The 25,427-nt window shown below is 42.8% G+C and overlaps 1 protein-coding gene across 1 annotated transcript in view; it reads right to left on the minus strand.

Annotated features, from left to right (window-relative positions):
• Positions 1 to 25,427, minus strand: part of TRPM3 (transient receptor potential cation channel subfamily M member 3) — a 710,253-nt gene that overhangs the window by 401,915 nt on the left and 282,911 nt on the right. The window contains exons 2-3 of the mRNA XM_073543729.1: positions 7,455 to 7,534; positions 5,600 to 5,804 (exon numbers count right to left, since the gene is read on the minus strand). Coding sequence (XP_073399830.1) covers positions 5,600 to 5,804; positions 7,455 to 7,534 — 285 coding nt within the window. The remainder of the gene's footprint in view (positions 1 to 5,599; positions 5,805 to 7,454; positions 7,535 to 25,427) is intronic.

A 25,427-nucleotide genomic window follows, 5' to 3' on the forward strand; every position in this document is an offset into this window, starting at 1 on the left:
ATACAGAATAATGGGCCCAATATAATGCTCCATACAGAATAACGGGCCCAATATACAGTTGTGGCCAAAAGTTTTGACACCCCTGCAATTTTGTCAGATAATACTCAGTTTCTTCCTGAAAATGATTGCAAACACAAATTCTTTGGTATTATTATCTTCATTTAATTTGTCTTAAATGAAAAAACACAAAAGAGAATGAAGCAAAAAGCAAAACATTGATCATTTCACACAAAACTCCAAAAATGGGCAAGACAAAAGTATTGGCACCCTCAGCCTAATACTTGGTTGCACAACTTTTAGCCAAAATTACTGCGACCAACCGCTTCCGGTAACCATCAATGAGCTTTTTACAATGCTCTGCTGGAATTTTAGACCATTCTTCTTTGGCAAACTGCTCCAGGTCCCTGATATTTGAAGGGTGCCTTCTCCAAACTGCCATTTTTAGATCTCTCCACAGGTGTTCTATGGGATTCAGGTCTGGACTCATTGCTGGCCACCTTAGAAGTCTCCAGTGCTTTCTCTAAAACCATTTTGTAGTGCTTTTTGAAGTGTGTTTTGGGTCATTGTCCTGCTGGATGACCCATGACCTCTGAGGGAGACCCAGCTTTCTCACACTGGGCCCTACATTATGCTGCAAAATTTGTTGGTAGTCTTCAGACTTCATAATGCCATGCACACGGTCAAGCATTCCAGTGCCAGAGGCAGCAAAGCAACCCCAAAACATCAGGAAACCTCTGCCATGTTTGACTGTAGGGACTGTGTTTTTTTCTTTGAATGCCTCTTTTTTTCTCCTGTAAACTCTATGTTGATGCATTTGCCCAAAAAGCTCTACTTTTGTCTCATCTGACCAGAGAACATTCTTCCAATACATTTTAGGCTTTTTCAGGTAAGTTTTGGCAAACTCCAGCCTGGCTTTTTTATGTCTCAGGGTAAGAAGTGGGGTCTTCCTCGGTCTCCTACCATACAGTCCCTTTTCATTCAGATGCCGACGGATAGTACGGGTTGACACTGTTGTACCCTCAGACTGCAGGGCAGCTTTAACTTGTTTGGATGTTAGTCAAGGTTCTTTATCCAACATCCGCACAATCTTGCGTTGAAATCTCTTGTCAATTTTTCTTTTCCATCCACATCTAGGGAGGTTAGCCACAGTGCCATGGGCTTTAAACTTCTTGATGACACTGCGCACAGTAGACACAGGAACATTCAGGTCTTTGGAGATGGACTTGTAGCCTTGAGATTGCTCATGCTTCCTCACAATTTGGTTTCTCAAGTCCTCAGACAGTTCTTTGGTCTTCTTTCTTTTCTCCATGCTCAATGTGGCACACACAAGGACACAGGACAGAGGTTGAGTTAACTTTAATCCATGTCAACTGGCTGCAAGTGTGATTTAGTTATTGCCAACACCTGTTAGGTGCCACAGGTAAGTTACAGGTGCTGTTAATTACACAAATTAGAGAAGCATCACATGATTTTTCGAACAGTGCCAATACTTTTGTCCACCCTCTTTTTTATGTTTGGTGTGGAATTATATCCAATTTGGCTTTAGGACAATTCTTTTAGTGTTTTTCCATTTAGGACAAATTAAATGAAGATAATAATACCAAAGAAATTGTGTTTGCAATCATTTTCAGGAAGAAACAGAGTATTATCTGACAAAATTGTAGGGGTGTCAATACTTTTGGCCACAACTGTAATGCTCCATACAGAATAACAGGCCCAATATAATGCTCCATACAGAATAAACAGGCTCAATATAATGATCCATACAGAATAAAGGGCCCAATATAATGATCCATACAGAATAATGGGCCCAATATAATGATCCATACAGAATAACGGTCCAAATATAATGATCCATACAGAATAATGAGCCCCCATATAATGCTCCATACAGAAAAATGGACAACATATAATAATTCATACAGAATGGACCTCATACATTGCTCCATACAGAATAGGCCCCATATAATACTCCATACAGAATAATGGACACAATGTAATGCTCCAAACAGGATAATGGGCCCCATATAATGCTCCATACTGGATAATGGGTCCCATATAATGCTCCATACAGAATAATGGGCCACATATAATGCTTCAAACAGGATAATGCGCCCCATATAATGCTCCAAACAGGATAATGGGCCCCATATAATGCTCCATGCAGGATAAAGGGCCCCATATAATGCTCCAAACAGCATAAAGGGCCCCATATAATGCTCCAAACAGGATAATGGGCCCCATATAATGCTCCAAACAGGATATAGGGCCCCATATAATGCTCCAAACAGGATAATGCTCCATACATATAGAATGGGCCCCATATAATGCCCCATAGAGAATAATAGGCTCATCTCCCCTGTTGGGCTCATTCTCATCTCTGCTGGGCTCATTCTCATCTCTGCTGGGCTCATCACTAGTGGCTTCCATAAGTTACATACCATACCCTCCTCGGAGTCCCCCTGGAGGTTTGTCATTATCAGCGCGCTCCTCCTGATGAATTGTAATGATTATAAAGCAATGAGACCCCGGCCCTGTCCCCCCTAATCATTTTTCATTGTTGTGACTATCATCACCCCTCCCCAGGTATCACCCCCTCCCTAAAGCCAGAAATCACCTTTTTTGGGGGTTGAGAAGTGTTACTACAGTCTACTGAGTACCTGCAGTGCCAGCTGCAGCAGCAGCCAGCAGGAGCTGCGACTTGGAGCGAGGAGCCTCAGCGAGCGCCAGGTTCATGTGTCGCCATCAGTGTCCGGTGCCATCTGCAGCAGGAGACGCTACTTGGGGAGCAAAGAGCCTCAGACCTCAGCGAGTGCCGCCACCGCCCGCTGGGATCATGTGTCGGTGTCCGCCGGTGCCAGCTGCCGCAGCAGGAGGAGCCACCACTTGGAGCGAGGACTGGAGCCTCAGCGAGCGCCTGGATTTGTTGGTGTCTCCGGACGGTCCCTCAGTTCCATTTCCATGCACACTAACTAAGCTTCTGTCCTCCACCCGCCTCCTCCTGTCTCCACCTCATCACTTCCTCCCTGCACAGCACACATGAAAAGAGACAGGGGGAGGGGGGACAGGGGAGCTTTCCACCAGTCACAGGAAGACACTCCTGACTGCCTGGACTCTGATTGGCTGACGGCGCGCTATCGTTGGCCTGAATGAGAATGTATGCGTCCAATAGAAATGTGTCTGCTGCCGGTGCCACCGCCACAGATTCAAGCCAAGGTCGCATTCCCAGACAGTGTGAGTGGGCCCCCCCATCTTGCCAGGGTCCCGGCACTTGCCCGGGTACACTGGATGCTGACGCCGGGCCTGCTAAGGGGGTTCTTCCCCCTGCCGCCATCACATGCCTTGTCCCTGATTGTCACCTCACTACTCCCTGGATAGTGCACTGGCCGGCAACGATGCTAGCATCACCACTGCGCATGGTGAACAAGCCAGGGAGCGGGACAACAACAAGACAGATGGAAAAAGGAGAAATAGTACTTAACACTGTCCCTGCTGTAAAGCACCACACAGCTGAGGATTAGGAACCCAGACCACGAACTTCAAAAACACAGCAGAAGCACCACTGAAACCAGAGAGCTCTTTACTCCAGGCTTGGTCAACATAGAAAACTCTATCACTGACTGTTAGCTGATGGGTCATGTGACCTTTAAAAGGATGGTGGAAGTGGTCACCACCCACATCAGCTGACTAGCAACAAAACAGCTGCCACCAAAAATCAGACATTATCCCTTGCCAGCATGAAAAGGAAATTGCTACATTTAAATTATAGCAGAACTGGAACTGCCACAAATCCAAAAATGAATCATGACAGCAGCCTTCAGCTCTTCTGCATTGTTGGTTCTGGTGTCTCTCATCTTCCTCTTGACAATACACCATAAATTCTCTATGGGGTTAAGGTCAGGCGAGTTTGTTGGCCAATCAAGCACAGTAATACTGTTGTTTTTAAGTTAGGGATTGGAACTTTTGGCAGTGTGGACAGGTGTACTGCTGGAGTACGAAACTTCTATCTTCAAAAAACTTGTCGGCAGAGGGAAGCATGAAGTACTCTAAAATTTCCTGGTAGATGTCTGTGTTGACTTTGGACTTGATAAAATACAGTGGACCTACACAGCAGATGACATGGCTCCCCAAACCATTACTGATTGTAGAAGTAGAAACTTCACACTAGACCTCAAGCAGCTTTGATTGTGTGCTTCTCCACTCTTCCTCCAGATTCTGGGACCTTGATTTCCAAATTAAATGCAAAATTCACTTTAATCTGAAAACACGTTGAACCACTGAGCAACAGTTCAATACTTTTCTCTTTTGCCCAGGTAAGACACTTCTGGTGGTGTCTATTGGTCATGAGTGACTTAATACATGGAGTGCAACACTTGTAGCCTATCTCCTGGATACGTCTGTGTATGGTGGCTCTTGAAGCAATGACTCCAACAGTAGTCCACTCCTTGTGAATCTTTCCTAAATTTTTGAATGGCCTTTTTTAACAATCTTTTCAAGTCTGCAGTTGTCCCACTTGTTTGTGCACCTTTTTCATCCACACTTTTTCCTTCCACTCAACTTTCCATTAATATGCTTGGATACAACACTCTGTGAACAGCCAGCTCTCTTAGCAATGACCTTTTGTGGCTTACCCTCCTTGTGGAGTGTGTCAATGACTGCCTTCTGGACATCTGTCAAGTCAGCAGTCTTCCCCATGATTGTAGAGCCTACTGAAATAGACTAAAGGACCTCTTTAAATGCTTAGAAAGCCTTTGCAGGTGTTTTTTGATAATTATTTTAATTTACTGAGACAATGGCTTTTCATTGGCTGTAAGCCATAATCATCAACATTAACAGAAATAAACACTTGAAATAGATCATTCTGTTTGTAATTACTCTCTATAATATATGAGTTTCACTTTTTGTATTGAAAAACTGAACTTAAATAAATTAACTTTTTGATGATATTCAAATTTTGTGAGAAGCACCTGTATATACAACAATATACAAAAAAAAGCAACAACAACACATTTTAGACCATTGTCCTTCCCTACCCAATCCTCCACCAACCTCACCCATTCCCATCCCCTGTCCCAACTTACTCAATGAATGGAGTGGTGGTTCTAAAAGAAAAAGCTAGAAAAAAACGAAAAAGAAAAAAAACATTTTCTTTGCGATAGTATTCCGAATCAAACAGTTTCCTATACACTGGGTCTAATTAAGAAACCGATAGTTCCCCGCTGTGAACAAATAGTGATAATAATGATATATACAGACTTAAATATTTCATTTTAGATCTATTGGTGTGATTTTGGACATGAAAATACCCACTATAAGTGAGGTCCTTTACTTCTACCATATTTATGAAATTATATGTCTATAATCTTTGTAAAAAGATATTTTTCTTATATGTATATGCTATAAATTGGAAATAGTTGCTAAAGTTAATTTTAGCCCATGGTAATCAACAGTTGTATTCCACTTAAATATGCAGAATCTGAAATGCAAACAAAATCCACTGTAGATAATGTAATAATAATAGCAATAATAATATAAAAATACAAATAAAACAGTCCTTTAGTTCAATACATTAGATAAATAAAGTATAAGAGAAATATACCATGGCCTTATTGGAGTGCCCCCCTCCCTGGAATTCAATTGTCCCAAAGGCATCAGTGGGGCTGAGCTGAGTGTGTTTTCCGATCGACCACTTTTCTGATTGAACGTCATTACGATTCAGCCTGCCTTCGTTCTTCTCATTTTGGATGATGGATATACTTGGAGTCAACCCAACATGTTGACCAATGAGACGCCCACAACAACACCTACAGCATAAAGGAAACAATATGGTGATTGCGTATGACAACATATTATACGTCCTACACAAGATCTGGGCTTCCAGAACATCGAACTTGCTTGGTTAAGTTTTCTACAGTATGTTGAGCTGAAACACTGGACAAGGTATTACATTTCATTTCCATCTGCTGGGAATAAGGGAACAAATGCCCCATCACCTTTACACTCACGTCAAAATGTTTCTATGTCATGAGACGTGATTTCAGAACAAAGGGAAAACAATCAGGGACTCCAAATAACAGACTTTTACTGAGGCTACTGAAATGTTTTTCGCTTGGGACTCTAATTCTAAGAAGGAGCTTTAAGAGCTTGCTTCATTCTAAATGGTTACACATGTCTGAATCACTGCTCAAATATGGAAAAAAAAAAGTACATTTGCTACCAGGGAGAATGGACGAGAGGTAGATTGTGTAGTCAGTCTCCTAGGGTTCCAAAACAAGTTTGCATTCAGGTTTTTGTACCACAAATTGGATATTGCATGGGTGCTGGGGTACAAGGAGCACTTCGTAGCACTATAATTTATATTGTGTGTTGGAGCCTTCGTACCGGTTTATTTAAAAAAAGAAAAATCAGTATTATAAGGTATTATAGTAACTGCAATGACGTTGGGAATAAAGGCTGTGGTGTAGTGACCACTGTGTCCGCTAGGGGGCGCTGTGTGGGTGTCCCAGGATGGATGGATAGCTATGTCCACAGTGGTAACAGGAGCAGGGTCCTAAATGACCGTTGTGTATCCCAAGGTGGGTGGCCTTGGGATGAAAGCTTGATTATGTGCTGATCAGCAGAGCTGATCTTTTGTTCCAATGTGTTAGGGAGAAGCCTTCAGGTGATTGATGAGACGGGTGGGATCAATCACCTACAAACCCACCTAGGGGCGGGTGTCTAAAATGCTATAGTAAAGTATGTGTATAAGTGGTTGAAGGACCCGTGATGAGGTCATAGCCATATGATCCGGTGGGCGTGGCTACAGACCATATAAGGTGGCCAGGGTAGGTCACATGAGTGAATGCTTGGACCCGGTTGGTCCTTATGGAAGGTCTCATCTGGCTGATGTGAGGCCGACTGAGGAAGATGCGTCTGGCTTCCAGAGTGCATGTGGAGACGTGTGTCTGATAGTTCCCTGGAGGGAATGAATGTCTGCACTGAGAAGCAGCCATGAGGTAACCCTGACAGGGGATAAAACTGTGAGGCTAGAGAGCCTGCGGGCCGGACATAGCAAAGCCTGTGTGACCATAGGATTAACAGAGGGGAGCTCTGTCATGGACGCTATGCTGTTTGATATGAACTTTCTGTTGCTGTTCATGGTTTATGATGCCTAATAAACCGAATGGACTGAGTTTAACTTGAGCAACCTGTGTCAGACCTGATTTATCAGCTGCCTAGCGAGTATCCCCTACCTTAATAACAAGCGCTACCTTACAAGGCGTAACGCTGTGTATACTGTCCTGTGAATGGCACAGAATTTCGAACATAGAAAGTGCTGAAATAGGTTTTTTGATCCTAAAAAAAATCCAATGCTTTCTACAGAATAGATAATTGCCATTAATTTATCCAAAATAACAACTGTCATCACACTAATTGTGGCTGCTCTGACCCTATTTGTGTAGAACAACCCATACCTATGGGGGTCTTTGGTGCTGGGTATGATGTGTACGCACTCTCTCTTGTGAAAGACTCGTTCGATCCATGATTTCTGGGCCTGAATAAATGAACAAAGAACAGAAAAGGTTACAAAATCAATATTAAATAATGTTCTGAAGTCAGGAAACAAATGTAGCAATCATCTTGAATACACAGTTATTGATCAACACAAGAATGCACTATAAAGCTGACGATACATTAACTCATTTTTTTAACACAATATTTGAGTAGAAGCACTTAACGATTGACACAGACAGATTTCCTTATAATACCAGATTCCCATATGTTTATTAAATATAACAAGATCAGACCCCCATGGCATTTAAATAGATGATCTAAGTAAATTATTCATGTTAGCTAATTGCTTATTTATTTTTGAAAAAATATATTAGTCTGTAAGGTGTGATGAAACTTCTGCCCCAAATTCAATCATATATTTTCTGATGTATATGTTAACCATGTAGTGCAATAGATATGTTGGCATACTATATACAGGTTCTAGGCTTGGGAGGTTTGTTGTTAGCCAACCTTTGAGCTACTCTGTTTTTTAGCAAAATCCATTACATTTTATATTTAATAAAGTAAGTGTATTTTTGATATATTTTGTAGCACCATTTTTCTTTTGATTTAGTTGGTGATACTTAGCTACAGTAGATACTTTTTGCCTGTAGGAATATTGATTGGTCCCAACTTCAATCATGCCTTGTTCTGAAGATGTGAGACCAACTAATATCTAAAAATGTGCTCAACACATCTTCACTGATTGTTATAGCCGTCAGGAGTGCAGTCAGCACAAGGTTCATGGAAAGAAATGGGGCCCACTAAGTTCATAGGGGTACTGCCAATTTCAGACTCTACTTTTAAAATGGCTTTTCCACATCTCAAACTCTGGACCTTGTGCATGAGTTGTAAAAACACTATCGATAAACCACACACTTCTCTTCTATCAATATTTGTTTTTTCTTTCCTTAAACTGCATAATATTCTTATTATTCAGATGCACTGGCACATAGGGATATATTGGCATATGTAAAAAAGACAGTACAGTGCATGCAAAATTGAAGCATTGGGAGACCCATTGGCTCTCTATTGTCAAAGAGTCCCCAAAACTCTGAAGATTGCTAGAAGAAAGGGCACAGTCAGACGGCCTTATATATCGGAATGGGATTGGACTGGCTGGCAGCTCTCCAGACCTCAGTGTGACAGCTTCATGTATTTTTATGCAGCTGTCATGTTCGGGTCAGGAGAACTGCCAGTCAGTCGTGGACTGTGTCACGATCTCGGTCCGTTTAATATGGCTGTCTGACTGCGCCCTATGCCTCATTAATCGGCCTGCCAGACATAGCATAGCTCTGTGATAACAAGAAAAAATAGGGAAAATCAGTTTGGTAAAAATCTTGTTTGGTAGATATTGGTAGATAGTATACCATGAGCATCTATATGACCTTATAGCATTTAATTCTATCCTGGGATACTGAGCAGATATTGTACCAAAATACATTGACATGGACCTGAGAAGAATTCAGGGCGAGCATTGGCATAGATAAGTCAAGATCAGGTCAAGTGCTCTGGAGGCATTAACTTGATACAGGAAAACACTAGCTTTTGGCTTTCTCTATAAAAACAGAAGGAAGTTAACAATAAACATGTACAAGTGTCATTTTCTGCCACTGTGGTTTTGTTTTGCTCGAAGCATTGTAGACCTAAAGGAAGAAAAGATTAAATTCTTCCCACAAGAGATTTATTTCTAGTTCATTTGTTATTGGAGTCAAGGAACGGAAAATGTGATTTTTTTCTGAAAAATATGTGTGAAAAGTATCACGAAGCAATGAAATTCATTTATATTATTAAAATGTATTTGGGTTATACTGTAGAAAACGAATTCCAGCGAGCTGAGAAAACAGGGTTTACAGTACAGAAGAATATTTCACACAAGGCGCAAAAAGTATCAAATAAGTCCATTCCCATTGTTTTTCTAGATTTGCTATATCAAATAGTTTTTTATGCAAAATGTATTGTTAGAGAAAGGGAACCTGAGGACACATATAGGACACTTGAAGAAGGCTTGCCTACAATTCTCCCGCACCAATATGAAAAACTGGATAAGAATGAATTCAGCTGCAAACTGTTATCTTGAAGGAGCAGTTAATTTTTATATTGGTTACTTAATATACTTAAACGAAGTAATAATAAGTTAGTGTTCAGCTGTTAATCATTTTTCTGATCATACATTTCGTATAAATGATAAACAGTATGTTGTCACAAATGCTGAATTATAGAAGAAAAAGAGGAGATAGCACTTCTAACTTAACGGCATGTCTTGTAGTCAAATCTGTCCAATATGTGACGTTCCAGCTTACATCCCAAACCTTTTCAAGCTTGAGAAAGGCTGAGATATAAGATGAAATGTCACATATTGAGTACATTTGTCTACATATACATTTGATTAAGATAGAAGTGCCGTCCGTCTCCTCTTTTTCTTCTTTACTTTTTCGTGGCTCAAATGGACCATGAGCCACCATGAGAAGTGCACTTTGGATAGCATGGTGTGCTGCTGAAACCTCTTCTCGAAATATTAAATTCTATGAAATATGGAAATACGAGTTACATTTCACAGTAGCATCTTAACCTACTTTTTCTGTCCCTGTTTAGCATTTCCCCTATATCATACTTCTCTTAGGTAGGATGAAACAAGGCTTCTCCAGTAATAGGTCTGATCGGACAAAACCCTTTCAAATTGATAAAGTTCTGGGGTCTATCGGTACTATTGTGCAAAAAACACTTTCCTAATAGAGTCAGCTGGATACAGTAAACATACAAGGGGTCAGGTTATGGAAGCTGAGGAGTCGGCTTTGTCCTCTGCCACCTGATTGCTGCAATTTCTGGAATAGATGTGTACAGAGAACTTTTTTTTCTACAGACAGATGTTGTAGTTGTACCTGTTTATTAAGTTATGTGATTAATTGCCACCGTTTAACTGTTTTTAATGTCATTCTAACATTTACAAATAGGTACTATGTATCATTACATTATTCCAGGGTTAGTTGTAAGATAAAACCCATGCCACTGTAGACTGTCTCTGTCTCTGGCCTAGTGTAGGTATAAAAAATGAATCTCTTGCATTTAATAAGGCCAAAACATGGGCATTTCCAACTACTTTTGTACACTCTATATCATATTATAATATGCATTATGACTAGAGTTAATCGAATATGTTCGGAAACGATCGCCAAATGCGAATTTGCCATATTCTTGCCATTTTTGTACCCTGTTCATGACAAATTTATCTTTGATGTTTGGTTCCGAACATATTCGCTCAGCTCCAGTCCCATTGACTCCAATGACGCTTGGCTGTGTTCGGCGAATATATTACAAATACAATATTTGTCGGAGATCATAGTTGGAACCGAATATTGAAAAATTCACCCAACTCTAATTATGACATACCATTTTAGAAATAATCAATAGATAGTTTACAGACATAAAGTAACGTGCCCTTTGGATGATAACTACAACTGTGCCGTGCCCTTTTTACCAGAATTGACACTGTCCTCCTATAACTGTTTTGACTTTAAACCCATTACTTTAATAAAGCGTGAACGTTATCAATGTAACTGGAATCCTCATAAGCGATGGCCTACATGTTAATGTCGGTGGAGAGCAGATCTACACTATTTGAGTCTCTTTGTACAGAAGTTGTCTACAGAAAGCCATTGTCGTTTTTCACATGGATCATTATAGAATGGATTGTAAGACAAATGCTGTGAATTTTTTTTCCTTTAAAGGTTAAAAATAATGAATCATTAAATGCTTTAATCTTTGCTGAACACCAGGCCCATCATAGAATTCAGCTAAAATTGGACAATAAAAATCATTTTAATTTGACCTTTCTTAAGTTAGTAAAATCCTTTTCTCTTGGCTATATGTATCTATATCATATTTTCCCCAACTGCAGTAAAGTGGTCTAAATATGACTTTCTAGTCCTTTTCTGGTCTTAGCTGCCACATACAGTACCTTGAAACACAGATTAATTTCTCTAAAATATGTGACACCTCCAAAAGGTAATCTTACAACTGTCTCCGTATACCTGAAACCATCAGTACAAATAGATTATTGAATTCCTAGATGTAAAATTTTTTATAAATATGTTTTTTGAGAACATATTTTCTGTGCTTTATTTTATTCATCTTCTATTATTTAAAGAAAAACAAAACTTTCTGCATGAAAATATTTCACATAAGGGCATTGGTTACGTGAATGATATCATTTAACTGTATATGTGAAAAATATCAATCATGAGACACTTAGCATTACTTTCCCGCTGTCTCAATTTCATTATGTTCTCAATTAACACATTACATTAAATATCGTTAACGTTGATTGGGGCAGCAATAAGCAATGTGCCCATTTGCAGGCATTTACTGTAGCTTACTTCAATTTAGATTATTTTTTTTTTTAAAGTGAAACATTTTCAGCATGTCATGTAAGCGACCAAATCTACGCTAAGTCTAAAGAGGTTAGAAGTTAAAAAGCCTATGTGTATGTTTAAACCCCCCCCCCATTATGACAACATCGGTCATATTGTCAAGGTTCTGGAGCACATTGAGGACACAATGTGCACTGATCCTTACTGTAAACACAGCCCATTATGTTTTTTACAGAGTGCAAAGATCTGAAAAATAACTAGTAGTGGCTTTTATAACTGGTACTCTCTATCTGTCTTTCTATGTATTCATCCATCATTTGCTCTTTTTTTTTTTTCTGCCAAATAAAAAATGGAGATTGTTTTACTTGAGTTTCCAGCAAGTTTCTTTTTTTTTACAGAGTGCAAAGCTCTAAAAAATAACTAGTGGCTTCTATAATTTATACTATCTATCTATTCCATATCTATCTATCTGTCTATCTCATATCTATCTATAAATATTTATCTATCTATCTCTCCTCTCATCCATCCATCATTTGCTTTTGTTTTCTCCACAAAAAGTATAGATTGTTTACCTGAGTTTCAAGCAAGTTCCTCACCAAAGTCAGTCAGTCGTTCCTCTAAAGTCTGTGTTGTCTTTGCTGCTGACCATTATTCTAATCGCATATTCATGCATCATGACCGCCCACTGCACAAGCCACTCTTTTCTGAAGGTAGACCAGGCGCTGAACCTGAGCCCATTAGCTATTTGGAATGTACTGCTGTGGGATTAGCCTCATTAAAAGTTCCAAAGACATTCATGGCAGCCCCCAAATACATTGCATGATTTGAACATCTAATCTGACGCCAAAAGAATAACAAATCCCTTGAGAGCTTGGATTTAACTGGCACAAGCCCTGGCAGGTTTTTCCCCCTTTTTTACTCTCTTTTTTTTGTACAGAATGTGAAAGTGTGATAAGGTGTACGGCCTCTAAAGCTTAGCTCTAAAAGCAAATTCTTCAAAAGACACAGTGTGCTAAAGCAAGGAGGAATCTGCACACACAAGAGATATTGTTAATCTGCGATGAATGAATCCAGTGTGTTTACAGGCAAACAAATGGGAAACTCTATGCCGTCAATGTACTACAAGTATCAATATTGGTGGAGTTCACTCTGTGAGGCTGATGGTAATGAACTCCAAGAAGTCTACTGGATTAACCTCTACCAGTAGATAGAAGAGCTTTTCATTTATATATTTTTTCCTTAAAGGGGTTATCTAGTTAAAACAAGTTATCAGCTATCCACAAGATAGGTGATAACTTGCTGGTCAGTGGTTGTCAGTGACTGGGACCCACACCGATTGTTGGATCAGGGAATTTATATCCCTGTTATAAGATAGTAAAGCAGAGCAGACACCCGATCACTGCTCTATTAATTCTCGATGGGCCTGGCAGCCCCTTAGGGAATGAATTGAGCATAGGTTGAGCATGCCCACTGCCACTCCATTCTGGGATAAAGTTTCCTGTTTTGCCAATCGGTACGGGTCAGAGTGGTCTGACCCCCACCAATAAACAAGTTATTAACTGTCATGCGGATGGTAGCATTTCTTGTTAAGTAGTAAACAGTAAATAAAATATTTCTGTAAAATACTTTGCCAATTTCTGAATCTCATAGTGTTTTTGTCCATCATATTACTGAGAGCCTTTAATATATCATGCTGGGCATGAAGGTTGGACAAAAAAAAATCTATCATTAATTCAAATTTTCTCAATTAAAGACTGGAATATAGTCTCTCATTTCAGCATTTCAACGCCCCTTGTGTTCTGTGCTAGAAATATAGCTTTGTAATGACTTTTAATGGAACTGGAACCTCTGAAAGTGGCGTGTGCCATAATCAACCAATAGAAAGCAGACAGACTCCATATAAATGAATGGAGTCCCTATGCTTGCCGTACATAGGAATGCACAGGATGGTAACTCTGTTTATCTGTTCATACAAACACATTTGCAAATAATTCCACAGGGGCGGATATACAGTATCATTGGTGCAACCTGTGCAGCTTCACAGGGCCCATGAGCTAAAGGGGCCCCCTTCAACCTCTAAAGCAGGAGCAATTGTGTATAATGATGAGCTATCGAACTGCAGAGGGCCCTATATTCTTTTTCCTCAGGGGCCCTCTTCTGACTGCATCTGCTCCTGCAGTTCCACATACATATTGTGACAGAACTAGTGAATGACACCATGGGATCGGCATCTCCTGGTCTAGAGCGGCTCTTCAGGCACTTTTGAAGCACAGTTCATATCAGGTAGGTTTGATAACAACTGTCTGCAACCAGATTTATTCATCCCATAAAACAGCAAAACAAAATGCATAGGATACAAAATAGATCCTAGGCTGTCTGCTGACTAAATAGGCAACCTTCTGTCTAACCAGAGCTGGGCCTAATGCACAGCTCCTGACCAAACAATTTCTCCTCTAATAGTAGTTTCCCAGGAGCACAGAAAGAGCCACCAGCTTGTGAATTCTGCCAGTTTATACTATGCACGTACATTGCAGGTGATTATCCAGACACATCACAAACCCTTGGAGTGGCTCAAAGGAGCAAGAAAAAAAATAAGTTTTCAGCTATCAGAATTGTCTGACTGGTTAATTTACACAGTTTTGAGTTTGAGAAAATCAATATTTAATTTAAAATCCATTTTTTATCAGCTGCGATTAAAACATGGTTATACAGTGCACAAAGGAAAACTAATGCATTTCAAACATAATAATGTTCTTAACGGAGTGGTCTTGTAAAGGGAGAGAGTTCATTGAATGCAGTGGAGAGCCGGAAGCAGAGAAGGGGTTAACAAAGGTTTAATGAATAGGAAGTTAGACAAGGAATACTCCACGCAGGGAAATAAGATTAACTACATGAACTACGGTTATTAAGCACAACCACAATGTACGATATAAAGATATGCAAATTGGGGTATCTTATCGCTTGCAGTCCTTGCAGGGGAAAAGTTGGAAAATCTCCCGATGTCGTCGCACATCGTGAACAAAATCTCTGGCTCTATTATGGAGGTACAAGAAGCACTGTCTTCCAACATTGTGGATGGATCTGGTCCTGGCTGGCTTGAGTACACAGGGTTGTGGAAACAATCCTTTGAATGGATTCCTCAGTGATGGTGCCGAACGCAAGCCGTGTGCTCGCTCACAGACCCTGGTAGTGGGCGGTCCTCTGGGATAGTCTCTAGGAATGCAGCAAGTCAGCTTATCAATCACCACAGACAGGACTGGGCTGTCCACAGAAACAGGGTCAGATGATAACTCAATAGTGTCAAAGTCAATTGGGGGGTCAGCACTCCTTGGGAAAGGTGGCGTGTCATTGTCAGCTGGAGCAGGGGAGAGGGAGTCAACCTTCTCCTGTCGCTTTCCCGCCAACTCTGACCTGTTCCCGAGCTCAGTCCTCTTTATATTCCCCGCACCTCCTGCTGTCCAGCGTGAAGGTCCTTCCCTCCCAGAAGAACCCTCCCCCGGCAACAGTGGTGACAGCCCCGACAGTTCCGGCTCTAAAGGGCACCGGAAACCGCTGCTTCTGCCTCAGCTCATATTCTTACACCCCCCCTCTCTTTTCACTTGCCATTCCACGGGCGAGGCATTCTGAACATTGTTATAGAGCTGATTGACTGTTCCAGCGGTTTGCCGCCAAATGAACTGGGCCTGATTGTAACAATTGGGGGGTTGTCCAGCTGTTGTTTGTTCGGAACAACGTAGATTGGAAGAAATAGTGGAGTCTTCTAGCGGAGGCAAAGTTTGATCTGCACATGCCGCGATGGTTTCTTCTGGGGTGCCAGGGCCTGGACCAACAGACGTAATTTTCAGATGGTTGCTCAGGACTTTCTTGTTCATAATCCTCTACAGTCACAGGAAGCACCTCTTCAGGAACCTCAAGGGTTTCTTCCCTTTGTATGGGGTCCTCGGAGAGGCATGGCCAGAGCATACTCCTGTGGACCACTCTGGTGGGTGCATTCTTTTCCACTTCTGGATAGATCTCGTACATGGGCCCTTCTGTACTGACCCCATGCTTCACTCTGTATGGCCTACTCTCTCAACGGGTTTTCCAGCTTGTCACGGGGTGCTTCTCCCGCACCAGCACTCTATCACCAACCTGAAGATCTGTCCCCCACAGAGGAAGCTTCTCAGGGTGCTCCAAGTTCCGGAGCCATGTCTGAACTAGATGATATAGGGTCTGTAGACAGTGGCGATGTTCTCGGACCCAGGTAGACACCCTCGTCCATGGCTAGTCTTCCCCTGGATCCAGCTCCAGCTCCGTAACTTCTTTTCCTGTTCATCCAAGCAGCAAGGAGTAAGGTGTGTAGCCGGTAGTTTTATGGATCCGATTGTTATAGATCCACACAAGTTCAGAGACATAATCTGGCCACCTAGCCTTCCTGTCATCTTCCAGGGTCCTCAGGATCTGGACTGGAGTACGGTTAAACCGCTCACAGGCCCCATTTCCCTGAGGATGGTAAGGCATGGTGTGCCACCTGTCTACATGATAGATCTGCTGCAACTCATCCATTACTTTTCCCCAGAAACAAGCTCCTTTATCTGAATGGATCCGCTGTGGGCATCCATACACCTTGATAAAATATTTACAAATGGCGTGCGCAGCGGACTCAGCCATTTGATCCTGGGTGGGTGTAATAACCACAAACTTCGTGAAGTGATCCACAATCACTAGACAGTGGTCATATTCTTGGTGGGCCGGCTTGATGGTCAAGTAGTTCCAGCGGAGCTGAGGTTACTATCGTCTGGGTAGGAGCTCATTGTTCTGGGGATTTGGCCAATTCACAAGCCCGACAGAGTGTACAAGCTTCCTCAACCGCAGCTCTTAGCCAAGGGTGGTAAACAAACCGCAGTAACCACTGGAACAGTTTTTCAATACCAAAGTGGTCTCCTTTTTTGTGAGCTTTGGTGGCCATGGCAGACAGCACTATCTCTGGAATCACTACTTGTCAGGAGGCCCCAAGTTCTCTCTGCAGTTGGACCTTCCGATATAACAGCTGTTTCTCATCTGGAGATGCTCCCACTGCCAGCGCATCTTCAATGCTTCTGGAGTCAGAGCACTCTGCTGTTCTGGATAAGGCAGCTTCTTCAGTGTCACCCACTGTCTGAACAGAGCGAGTTCACGATCATCCTGCTGCAACCGAACCCACCCATCCCTAGATTTTCCCAACATTCCTTCATGATGGAGGGCTTGTACTTGAACCAGCATAGCCGCCACTGTTCCAGCGGTGTTTCCGAACCAGGGAACCTCCTCTTCCTCTAATTTCTCATCCTTACTCTTTCCTGGTGGTGCATGTCTTGCTCTGGATAGGGCATCAGCGTGGGTGTGATCCGCCCCCTTTTATAGGTGATTCTGTACGAACTTCGCCATCCGGGCCACCCAGCGTTGCTCCAAGGCCCCTATCTTGGCATTTTCCAGATGCGCTAATGGGTTGTTATCAGTGCTCACCAGCACCTCCAAGCCGCACAGGTATTCTGCAAATCTCTCCGTCATGGCCCACACCATCGCCAGCAATTCCAACATGAAGGAACTGAAGTCATCCGGGTTGTGCTCGGAATCGTGAAGGGACCAGCTAGCGTAAGCAAACACCTTTTCTCTTCCCTCCTGCACCTGTGACAACACAGCCCCAAGTCTGTGCAAGCTGCCGTCAGTGTGGAGAATGAACGGTATAGAGAAGTCTGCATAAGCCAGTACCGGAGCTTCGGTCCGCGCCTTCTTCAAGTCACAAAACGCCTTCTCTTGCCTCCTCTCCTAACGGATGGATCGACCCTTGCAATTTGGAGGTACCCCTTTCAGGAGTTCGAGTAATGGCTGCACCACCTGGGTAAAATTCTTCATGAAGCGATGGTAGTACCCTGTCAATCCTAGGAATGCCCGAACATCATTTATGTTCTCCGGGGTTGGCCAGTCATGAATCACTGCAATTTTCTCCTGTGATGGCTTCACTCCCTCGGTGGAAATGACATGGCCAAGGTACTAGATCTGAGTCCGGAACAAGTGACATTTTTTGGGTTTCACTTTTAGCCCATACTTCTGCAGACGGCTCAACACTTGCTCTAGTTTCCGTAGATGATCTTCAAAGGAGGCAGAGTATATGATGATGTCATCCAGATAGATAAGCGTGGCCTCAAAGTTCAAATCACCTAGACACCTATCCATCAGTCGTTGGAATGTACCTGGTCAGGCCGAACAGCATCCTGCTAAATTCGAAAAGGTCCATGAGAAGTAGGAAGGCCGTTTTCACCCGGTCCTTTTCCAACGTGGGCACTTACCAAAAGCCACTGGCGAGATCCAGCGTCGAGAAGAATTTGGCCTTTCCCAACGCGGACAGAGACGCTTCAATCTGGGGCAGAGGGTATGAATCCCGCACAGTACAGGCTTTAGGCTTGTGGTAGTCCACTCAGAACTGCAGTGACCCATCCTTCTTCCACACCAGCACAATGGGAGCTGCCCACAGACTCTGGCTCTCCCTAACGACACCGGCTTGCAACATCTGACAGAGCATTTCTCTCACTTCCTGATATAATTGGGGGTATATGCTGATATCATTCTCGAATGAGTGCTGTATCGCCCGTTGGTATCTCGTGAGTGATTGCTGTGGTGCAGCCGAAGTCATCTTCATGATTTGCGAAAACGGACTGATATCGCCCCAGTAATGCTTCTACTTGGTGCACTTGGGTGGGCGTGTGTTCAGACAGGTCAGCGCGCATCTGTACCAGAATGCACCGACCCTCTTGGATGTATTGAGGTTCGGCCGTTGGGGAAGTAGTGCCTTTTAACAACCATGGGTCCTCCGGATTTACTGCAAACTGTATGACCTGAGGTGGAATGACTTCGTCGGACATGCCCACTATCCGCGTGACTTCAACTCTGCATGGGAAGATGATCTCCTGGTCGGTTAAATTCACGCAACGTACAAGCACTGTCCCTTCTTGTATCACGGCCAACGTTCGGGCCACCAAGAGTCCTGCCGGCAGTTGTTCCACTACTGAAGATTCCAATTGGACTTCCACTCCCTCCAGTGTGCCATGTGCCCGGAAGGGCAGGGTTAGTACAGTCCTGTCCTGGTGGTAGGATGAGTTGGGTGGAGGCCGGTACTACCACTTTTCTTAACGTTTCTCCTGGACTAGAGACTTCCTGCACCCGGGCTGTGCGGATTAATTGTTGGAACACCCACCACTGGGAGGTGTGCAGACTCCACTGGTTTAAGGACAAGTGGGATGGCTCATCACTCAACAGTTTCCCGAACTCTTTCAAGATATTCATCCCCAGTGTAACGATATGACCGTGGACAGCCTCTCCCTGGGTCAGCACGATACCACTCCCCCCAAGATTCTTCCCGCACAAGGAGACCTGCATCCACACCACCCTGTGACCAGGATGCGCAGGTGATTTGCCACCATCAGATTTACTACCTTGGCCTCACTCAGGCCAGAGAGTCTCTGGGAAGTGCCGATGGAAAGACGCTCCCGGCATCGTGGCAACTTGAGATCCGGTATCCACCAGGCAACGCATGGCCCGGCCATCAAACTCAGCTCAGACCAGCGGGCATGTAGACACCAGATTTGTGGGACTTTCACTACTCCCCCAGGCTCGGAGCCTTCTAGTTTAACAGGCGGACATTCCCCAGCCATGCGTCCTATCTCTCCACAGTTATAACAAGCAAAGGACCTCTGTCATCGGACCCTCCAGACCTCATTCCAGACATTGGCTTCGCCTTTGCTTTTTTACAGTGTACTGGCCAGCCTCAACTCTCTCTTTCATCTGAGCCAGCTCCCCTTGAATATTCAGCTGTTCTTTCCTCATCTCTTCAACCCATTGGGGTTCAGCTATCGACTGTACTGCTGCTTCACCACTCTGGGCATTCCCTACCAGGACTGTCACCCCTGCTCCTGTTCACATGAGCAGGCCTCTCTCCCTATGTCAGCAAAAGTGATGCGATGGTCTGTCCGCACCCGCTCCCTCAGGGTCTCCTTGGTCAGAGCATCGCGCAGGCCAGTCACCAACACGTCACGCAGCATGACATCAGTTGGCCCTATCCCCTTCCTGTCTTTTCTGATAATGGCGGTGTGCAGTTATTGTAGGGCATTCATATATTGCGTATCCATCTCCCCCTCTCCTTGGATATGGTTAAACAGGCGAGTTCTAAGTTCCCCTACGTCAGTGGGGTCCCAGGATTTGTAGCACTTTAGTAAATGTATCACGTCCCGGGGGTACACAGCATTACGGAGTCTCGACCCTCCCCATCCAAAGCCATAATGGCCACCTCAGCTTCTAATGCGGGGGTCATAGGATGCATTCTCTTCATACTCCTCATACATTCTGTCCAACTCCTCAACATAGCATTAGACCCTGTAAATTTTGGCAAGTTACTCAGCATGGCCCCCAAAGAGATACTGGTTTTGGGTCCAGCTGCCTATTCTGCCGCCTCTGTGCTATCAGACTACATCCTGCTGACTACGCCAAAATGTAAAGGGAGAGAGTTCGTTGAATGCAGAGGAGAGCCAGAGAAGGGGGTAACAAAGGTTTACTGAACAGGAAGTTAGACAAGGAATACTCCACGCAGGGAGACAAGATTAACTACATTAACTACGGTTATTAAGCACAACCACTATGCACGATAGAAATATATGCAAAAATGGGGTAACTTATTGCATGCAGTCATTGCAGGGGAAAGGCTGGAAAATCTCCCGACGTCGTCGCAAACTGTGAAAAAAGTCTCTGGCTCTATTACGGAGGAACGAGAAGCACTGCCTTCCAACATTGCAGATGGATCCGGTACTGGCTGGCTTGAGTACGCTGGGTTGTGGAAACAGTCCTTTGTATGGATTACTCAGTGATGGCGCCAAACGCAAGGCATGTGCTCGCTCAGACTGCAGTAGTGGGCAGTCCTCTGGGATAGTCTCTAGGAACGCAGCAAGTCAGCTTACCAATCACCACAGGACTGGGCTGTCCACAGGAACAGGGTCCGATGATAACTCAATAGCATCAAAGTCAATTGTTGGGTCAGCACTCTGTGGGAAAGAGGCGTGGTGTTGTCAGCTGGAGCAGCGGAGAGGGAGTCAACCTTTTCCTGTCACTTTTCCGCCAAGCCTGATCCATTCCCATGCTCAGTCCTCTTTATGCTCCCCGCACCCCCTGCTGTCCAGCGTGAAGGTCCTTCCCTCCCAGACGAACCCTCCCCCAGCAATAATGGTGACAGCCCCAATAGTTCTGGCTCTAAAAGGCACCAGAAACCGTTGCTTCTGCCTCAGCTCATCTTCTTACAGTCTGACACCTAACATTTATTTTCTAACTATCTATCCTTACACCCTAACTACTTTTTTAATTTGCTTTATTTCCTAAAGCTTTAATGCTTTACACTTTTGCCTATCTAGCTATTCCCTGAATGTGTTTTTTTACAGTACTTCCTGTGACGTTTCATTTGCGAGGTGTCTCAAACATGACATCACAAGAGGCTGGGGCTGTAGTCTCTCCCCGCAGTGTCCATCGCCATTCCTGAAACAGAACATCACATGGGGCAGAGCTGCATTTATTATTAGTTTCTTGCATTGCTGCCCCTTCTGAAGATACCCTGATACCCTGAATCCTGGGTGATGGAGACTGTGGGCGAGGTGAGTGCAGCGCCAGCTCTCTCCATCTGTCTCCGCAGTCTCCATTACTTCTGTGACAAAAGACATAGTCAGGGGGTGGAGATAGAAGCAGTATGTGAAACCGGCACTGCTGCACAGCCTCTAGCACTGCCATCAAATGATTCGTCATCAGGGTGGAGAGGCTAGTGTCACTCTTTGCTTCTAGCACTGCCCTCAAACGAATTATCATGATAAACTTTGAGGGCAGAGCTAGAAGATGTGGGGCAGTGCTGGTTTCACACACTAATTCTGTCTCAGCTCTGAGCTGACATCTTTCACAGTTAGAAGCAATGCGCCATAGAAGCATAGTGTGGGCGCTTCACTCACTTCTCCACAGTGTCCATTACCCAGGATCCAGGACATCTTCGGGGCAGTAGTGCAAGAATACAGTAAGTATCTTCAACACTGTCCCTTGGTGATGTCCTGTTTCAGGAGTAACGATGGACACTGCAGAGAGTGAGTGCAGCCGCAGCCTCCTGTTAGTGGTTAGTGTGTAAGAATAGATAGAAAATACATTTTAGTTGCCCTACCACCCCTTTAGTCTTAACATATTATTACATTTGAAATGCGTTGATTTTGCTTTCTGAACTGCATCACCATGGTTTAATCCCAATAAATAAACACTTATTTTAACTATTGATTTCCTCAAACTGGAAACTGGGCCATCTGTGAATTTTTGTAAATGTTCAAGGTGCGTCGGCATTGACGTGGTTCCTTGCTTCAGAGATTTTCACATTACAGAACAGGTGAGCTAGTCTCCTCCTCTATTCATTTGACCCTCTGCCCCCTAGCCTAGCCCACCCCTGTTGGCTGATGACATATACTTTCCTATTTTTTAATAATATTAATGCATAAAACAAGCATTTTTACAATTTGAGACAAATTTCTGGAAAGATACTAAGCACTTTTGAGCAGGGCAATTGATTTGCTAACTTATGTAGGATGTTACTGTGTCCTGTCTGATTTGTACAGTGCTTCAGAATATGTTGGCACTATATAATTGAAGACTTCTTATTATTGCAGTGTGAAAACAGACTGATGGGACAGAATTGTCTAAAAATCTTTTCTGGAACAACACTGAACAAGTCCAATAATTTAACAACTTTTGAAACATAAATAATGGGTAAGATAGGATAAAACTAGAAAGAAATATGGCACAGACGATGATTCCAGAGAGACTGAGTGTAATCTGCCAAAAACTGATGAAATTTAGTCTCATTTTGAAACCAGTCACCCACTGGGAGTCTCAGGTACTGAACAGGTGGTCTAATGAAGATCATTTTCAAGCACTAAAATTGACTCAAGCCTTTTCTTCAGCTGATGGCTCTTACAGTAAAAAGCAAGGTTAAAGAATCATAACAAAGACGCACTTGCATTATACTTCTTTTAAGACACTATTTGATGGAATAACACAAATATTTCTGCAGTTTGGAACAAAGGTAGCCTTAGATGGTGCCACGGGAAATGTCACATCCTGTTATTATCAAATTGTTGTGTCCCCCTAAAGCAACTGAGGTGCAGTCAGAGTTGCCAGCTTGATTTTTTTTATTTTTTTAGCCAAAAATCACATACAGACAATATTTAATAAAGACAATGTTTTTTTTAATGAAAACTATAATAAACCATTGAGATAATAAGTGATACATGAACACAGGTTGGAATACCAATACACAGGCATAGATCACTGTAAATGATGATAATTACAAAACATAATTATAATAATCTAATAACTACAGGAATCTGCATAATCTTCTCAAGTTTATGAAACAATCCCAGAAGCATAACATTTTTTTTTTCTGCACAGTGAAAAATAGTCCCCAGTTTTTATTGCCTGTCCTGGAATCTCTAGAGATAGAAAATAGATACAATGTAGCAGGTACTTCAACTAGTTGTTTAACCCCTTCATGACCTTTGACGTGCTTGTAAGTCAAACGTCATGTCCCTGCATTTGATGCCAGCTCACAAGCCAAGCCCGCATATTTTCCCACACATGATGGCTGATTTAATCAGCCATCATGTGCCTCTTATAACCGTGGGTGGATTGGAGCTCTGCCCGCAGCTGTTAGCCTGTTATATGGCGCTGTCAATCTCTGACAGAGGCATTTAATATGCGCCGTTAGAGACACGTGGTATTCCATGCTTCCATTGGGGTGTCCATGACATGATCACAGGGCACTGATGTGTTATCATGACAGTCAGGGGTCCTCAGATGACCCCAGTGCCTGCCTTAACGATCCTCCTGTGAACGCCGGCCTGTGGCTGATGTTCATAAGAGATTGTAATTTCTGCTATACACAACTTTGCTGATGCTCTGCTATGTATAGCACAAGACATCCGATGATTGCAGCATCAAGTTTCCTATGGGGACCATTAAATACACTAAAAAATTTTTAAAAAAATTTTTAAATCGTGAAAAAGTTAAAAAAACACAAAAGTTCAAATCACCTCGTTTTGCCCCATTAAAAATAAAACAATTAAAACAAACAAAAAATACACATATTTGGTGTCACTGCATTCATAAAAGTCCAATCCATCAAAATATAAAATAAATTAATCAGATTGGTAAATGGCGTAGCGAGAAAAAAAAATCAAACCGCCAAAATTTGTTTTTTTGGCCGCTGCAACATTGCAATAAAATGCAATAAGATGCAATCAAAGCATAGTATCTACCCAAACATGTTATCAATAACATTGTCAGCTCAGGGAGAAAAACATAAGTCCTCATACAGCTCTATGTCCCAAAAAATGAAAGTGTCACAGGTCTTGGAAAATGGCGGCACAAGCAAAAATGCTTGACCAATTAAATAAAGAAAAACTATACATGTCTGGTATCTTCATACTCGTACTTACCTGAAGAATCATTCTGCTATTCAGTTTTACCATATAGTGAACATGGTAAATAAAAAACCCTAAAACAATTGTGGAATTTCACTTTTTTCAACTTCAACGCACTTTGAATTTTTTTGCCAGCTTTCCAGTGCCTCGCATGATAACATGAATGATGTCATTCAAATGTAAAGTTCGTCCTGTAAAAATCAAGCCGTCATACGTCTATAATGATGGAAAAATATAACAGTTAGGGCTCTTGGAAGGAAAAAATGAAAACTAAAAAAAACCTGGAAAATCGCAAGGTCATGAAGGGGTTAAGGAAGATGGGGCTACAAAACTCAGTACAAAGGCGAGTCTGGTAAGCAATCAACTAAGCATTTAGTGCCTAGAATTGTACCTTCACTGACCTCATATTGATAAGCTATAAAAAAAAATAGAATAGCCCCTCTATCAGTAAGGCTACTTTCACACATCAGGTTTTCGGCGTCAGGCGCGATCCGGCGTCGTGCCGGAATGCCGGATCCGGCAAATGTTTTGTAAAACCTGATGTGCCGGTTTCGGTTTTCTGCCGGATCCGTCTTGTTCTTGACAGACAAAACCGGATCCGTCTCATCCGGTTCATCCGTTTTCTATCCGTTTTTCGACGGATTACGCCGGATCTGGTTTTTAAAATTGACCCTTGTGGCCTTCCGAACGGGATTGGCTACTGGAAAACTATATATAGCATGTTCCTACAGCCCTTCTTTGACAGGTTGTAGAGGAGAAAGTGCAGGTTGGAGAGAAGAGCAAGTTACTGGCGAAGATGGATGTTGTCATTGGAAATATTACCACTAGAAGTTCTGTGACGGTTTCAGTAATGAGGGACAATTTTGCACTATACTTTATGTCACCTCAAGGCAGAGTACACTGGCAGGATGACAGAGTGTGAAAGATTTGTGCCCTAACCAAACTTGTGTACCTTCTGGACCAACAGTATATACCTTTGCCAACCAAAGTTGGCTATCTTGTCATGGTCTTACTATTTTTACCT

Source organism: Dendrobates tinctorius, unplaced genomic scaffold, assembly GCF_039654945.1.
Source record: "Dendrobates tinctorius isolate UK_male_01 unplaced genomic scaffold, ASM3965494v1 ptg000134l, whole genome shotgun sequence".
In the NCBI taxonomy this organism is placed as follows: Eukaryota; Metazoa; Chordata; class Amphibia; order Anura; family Dendrobatidae; genus Dendrobates; species Dendrobates tinctorius.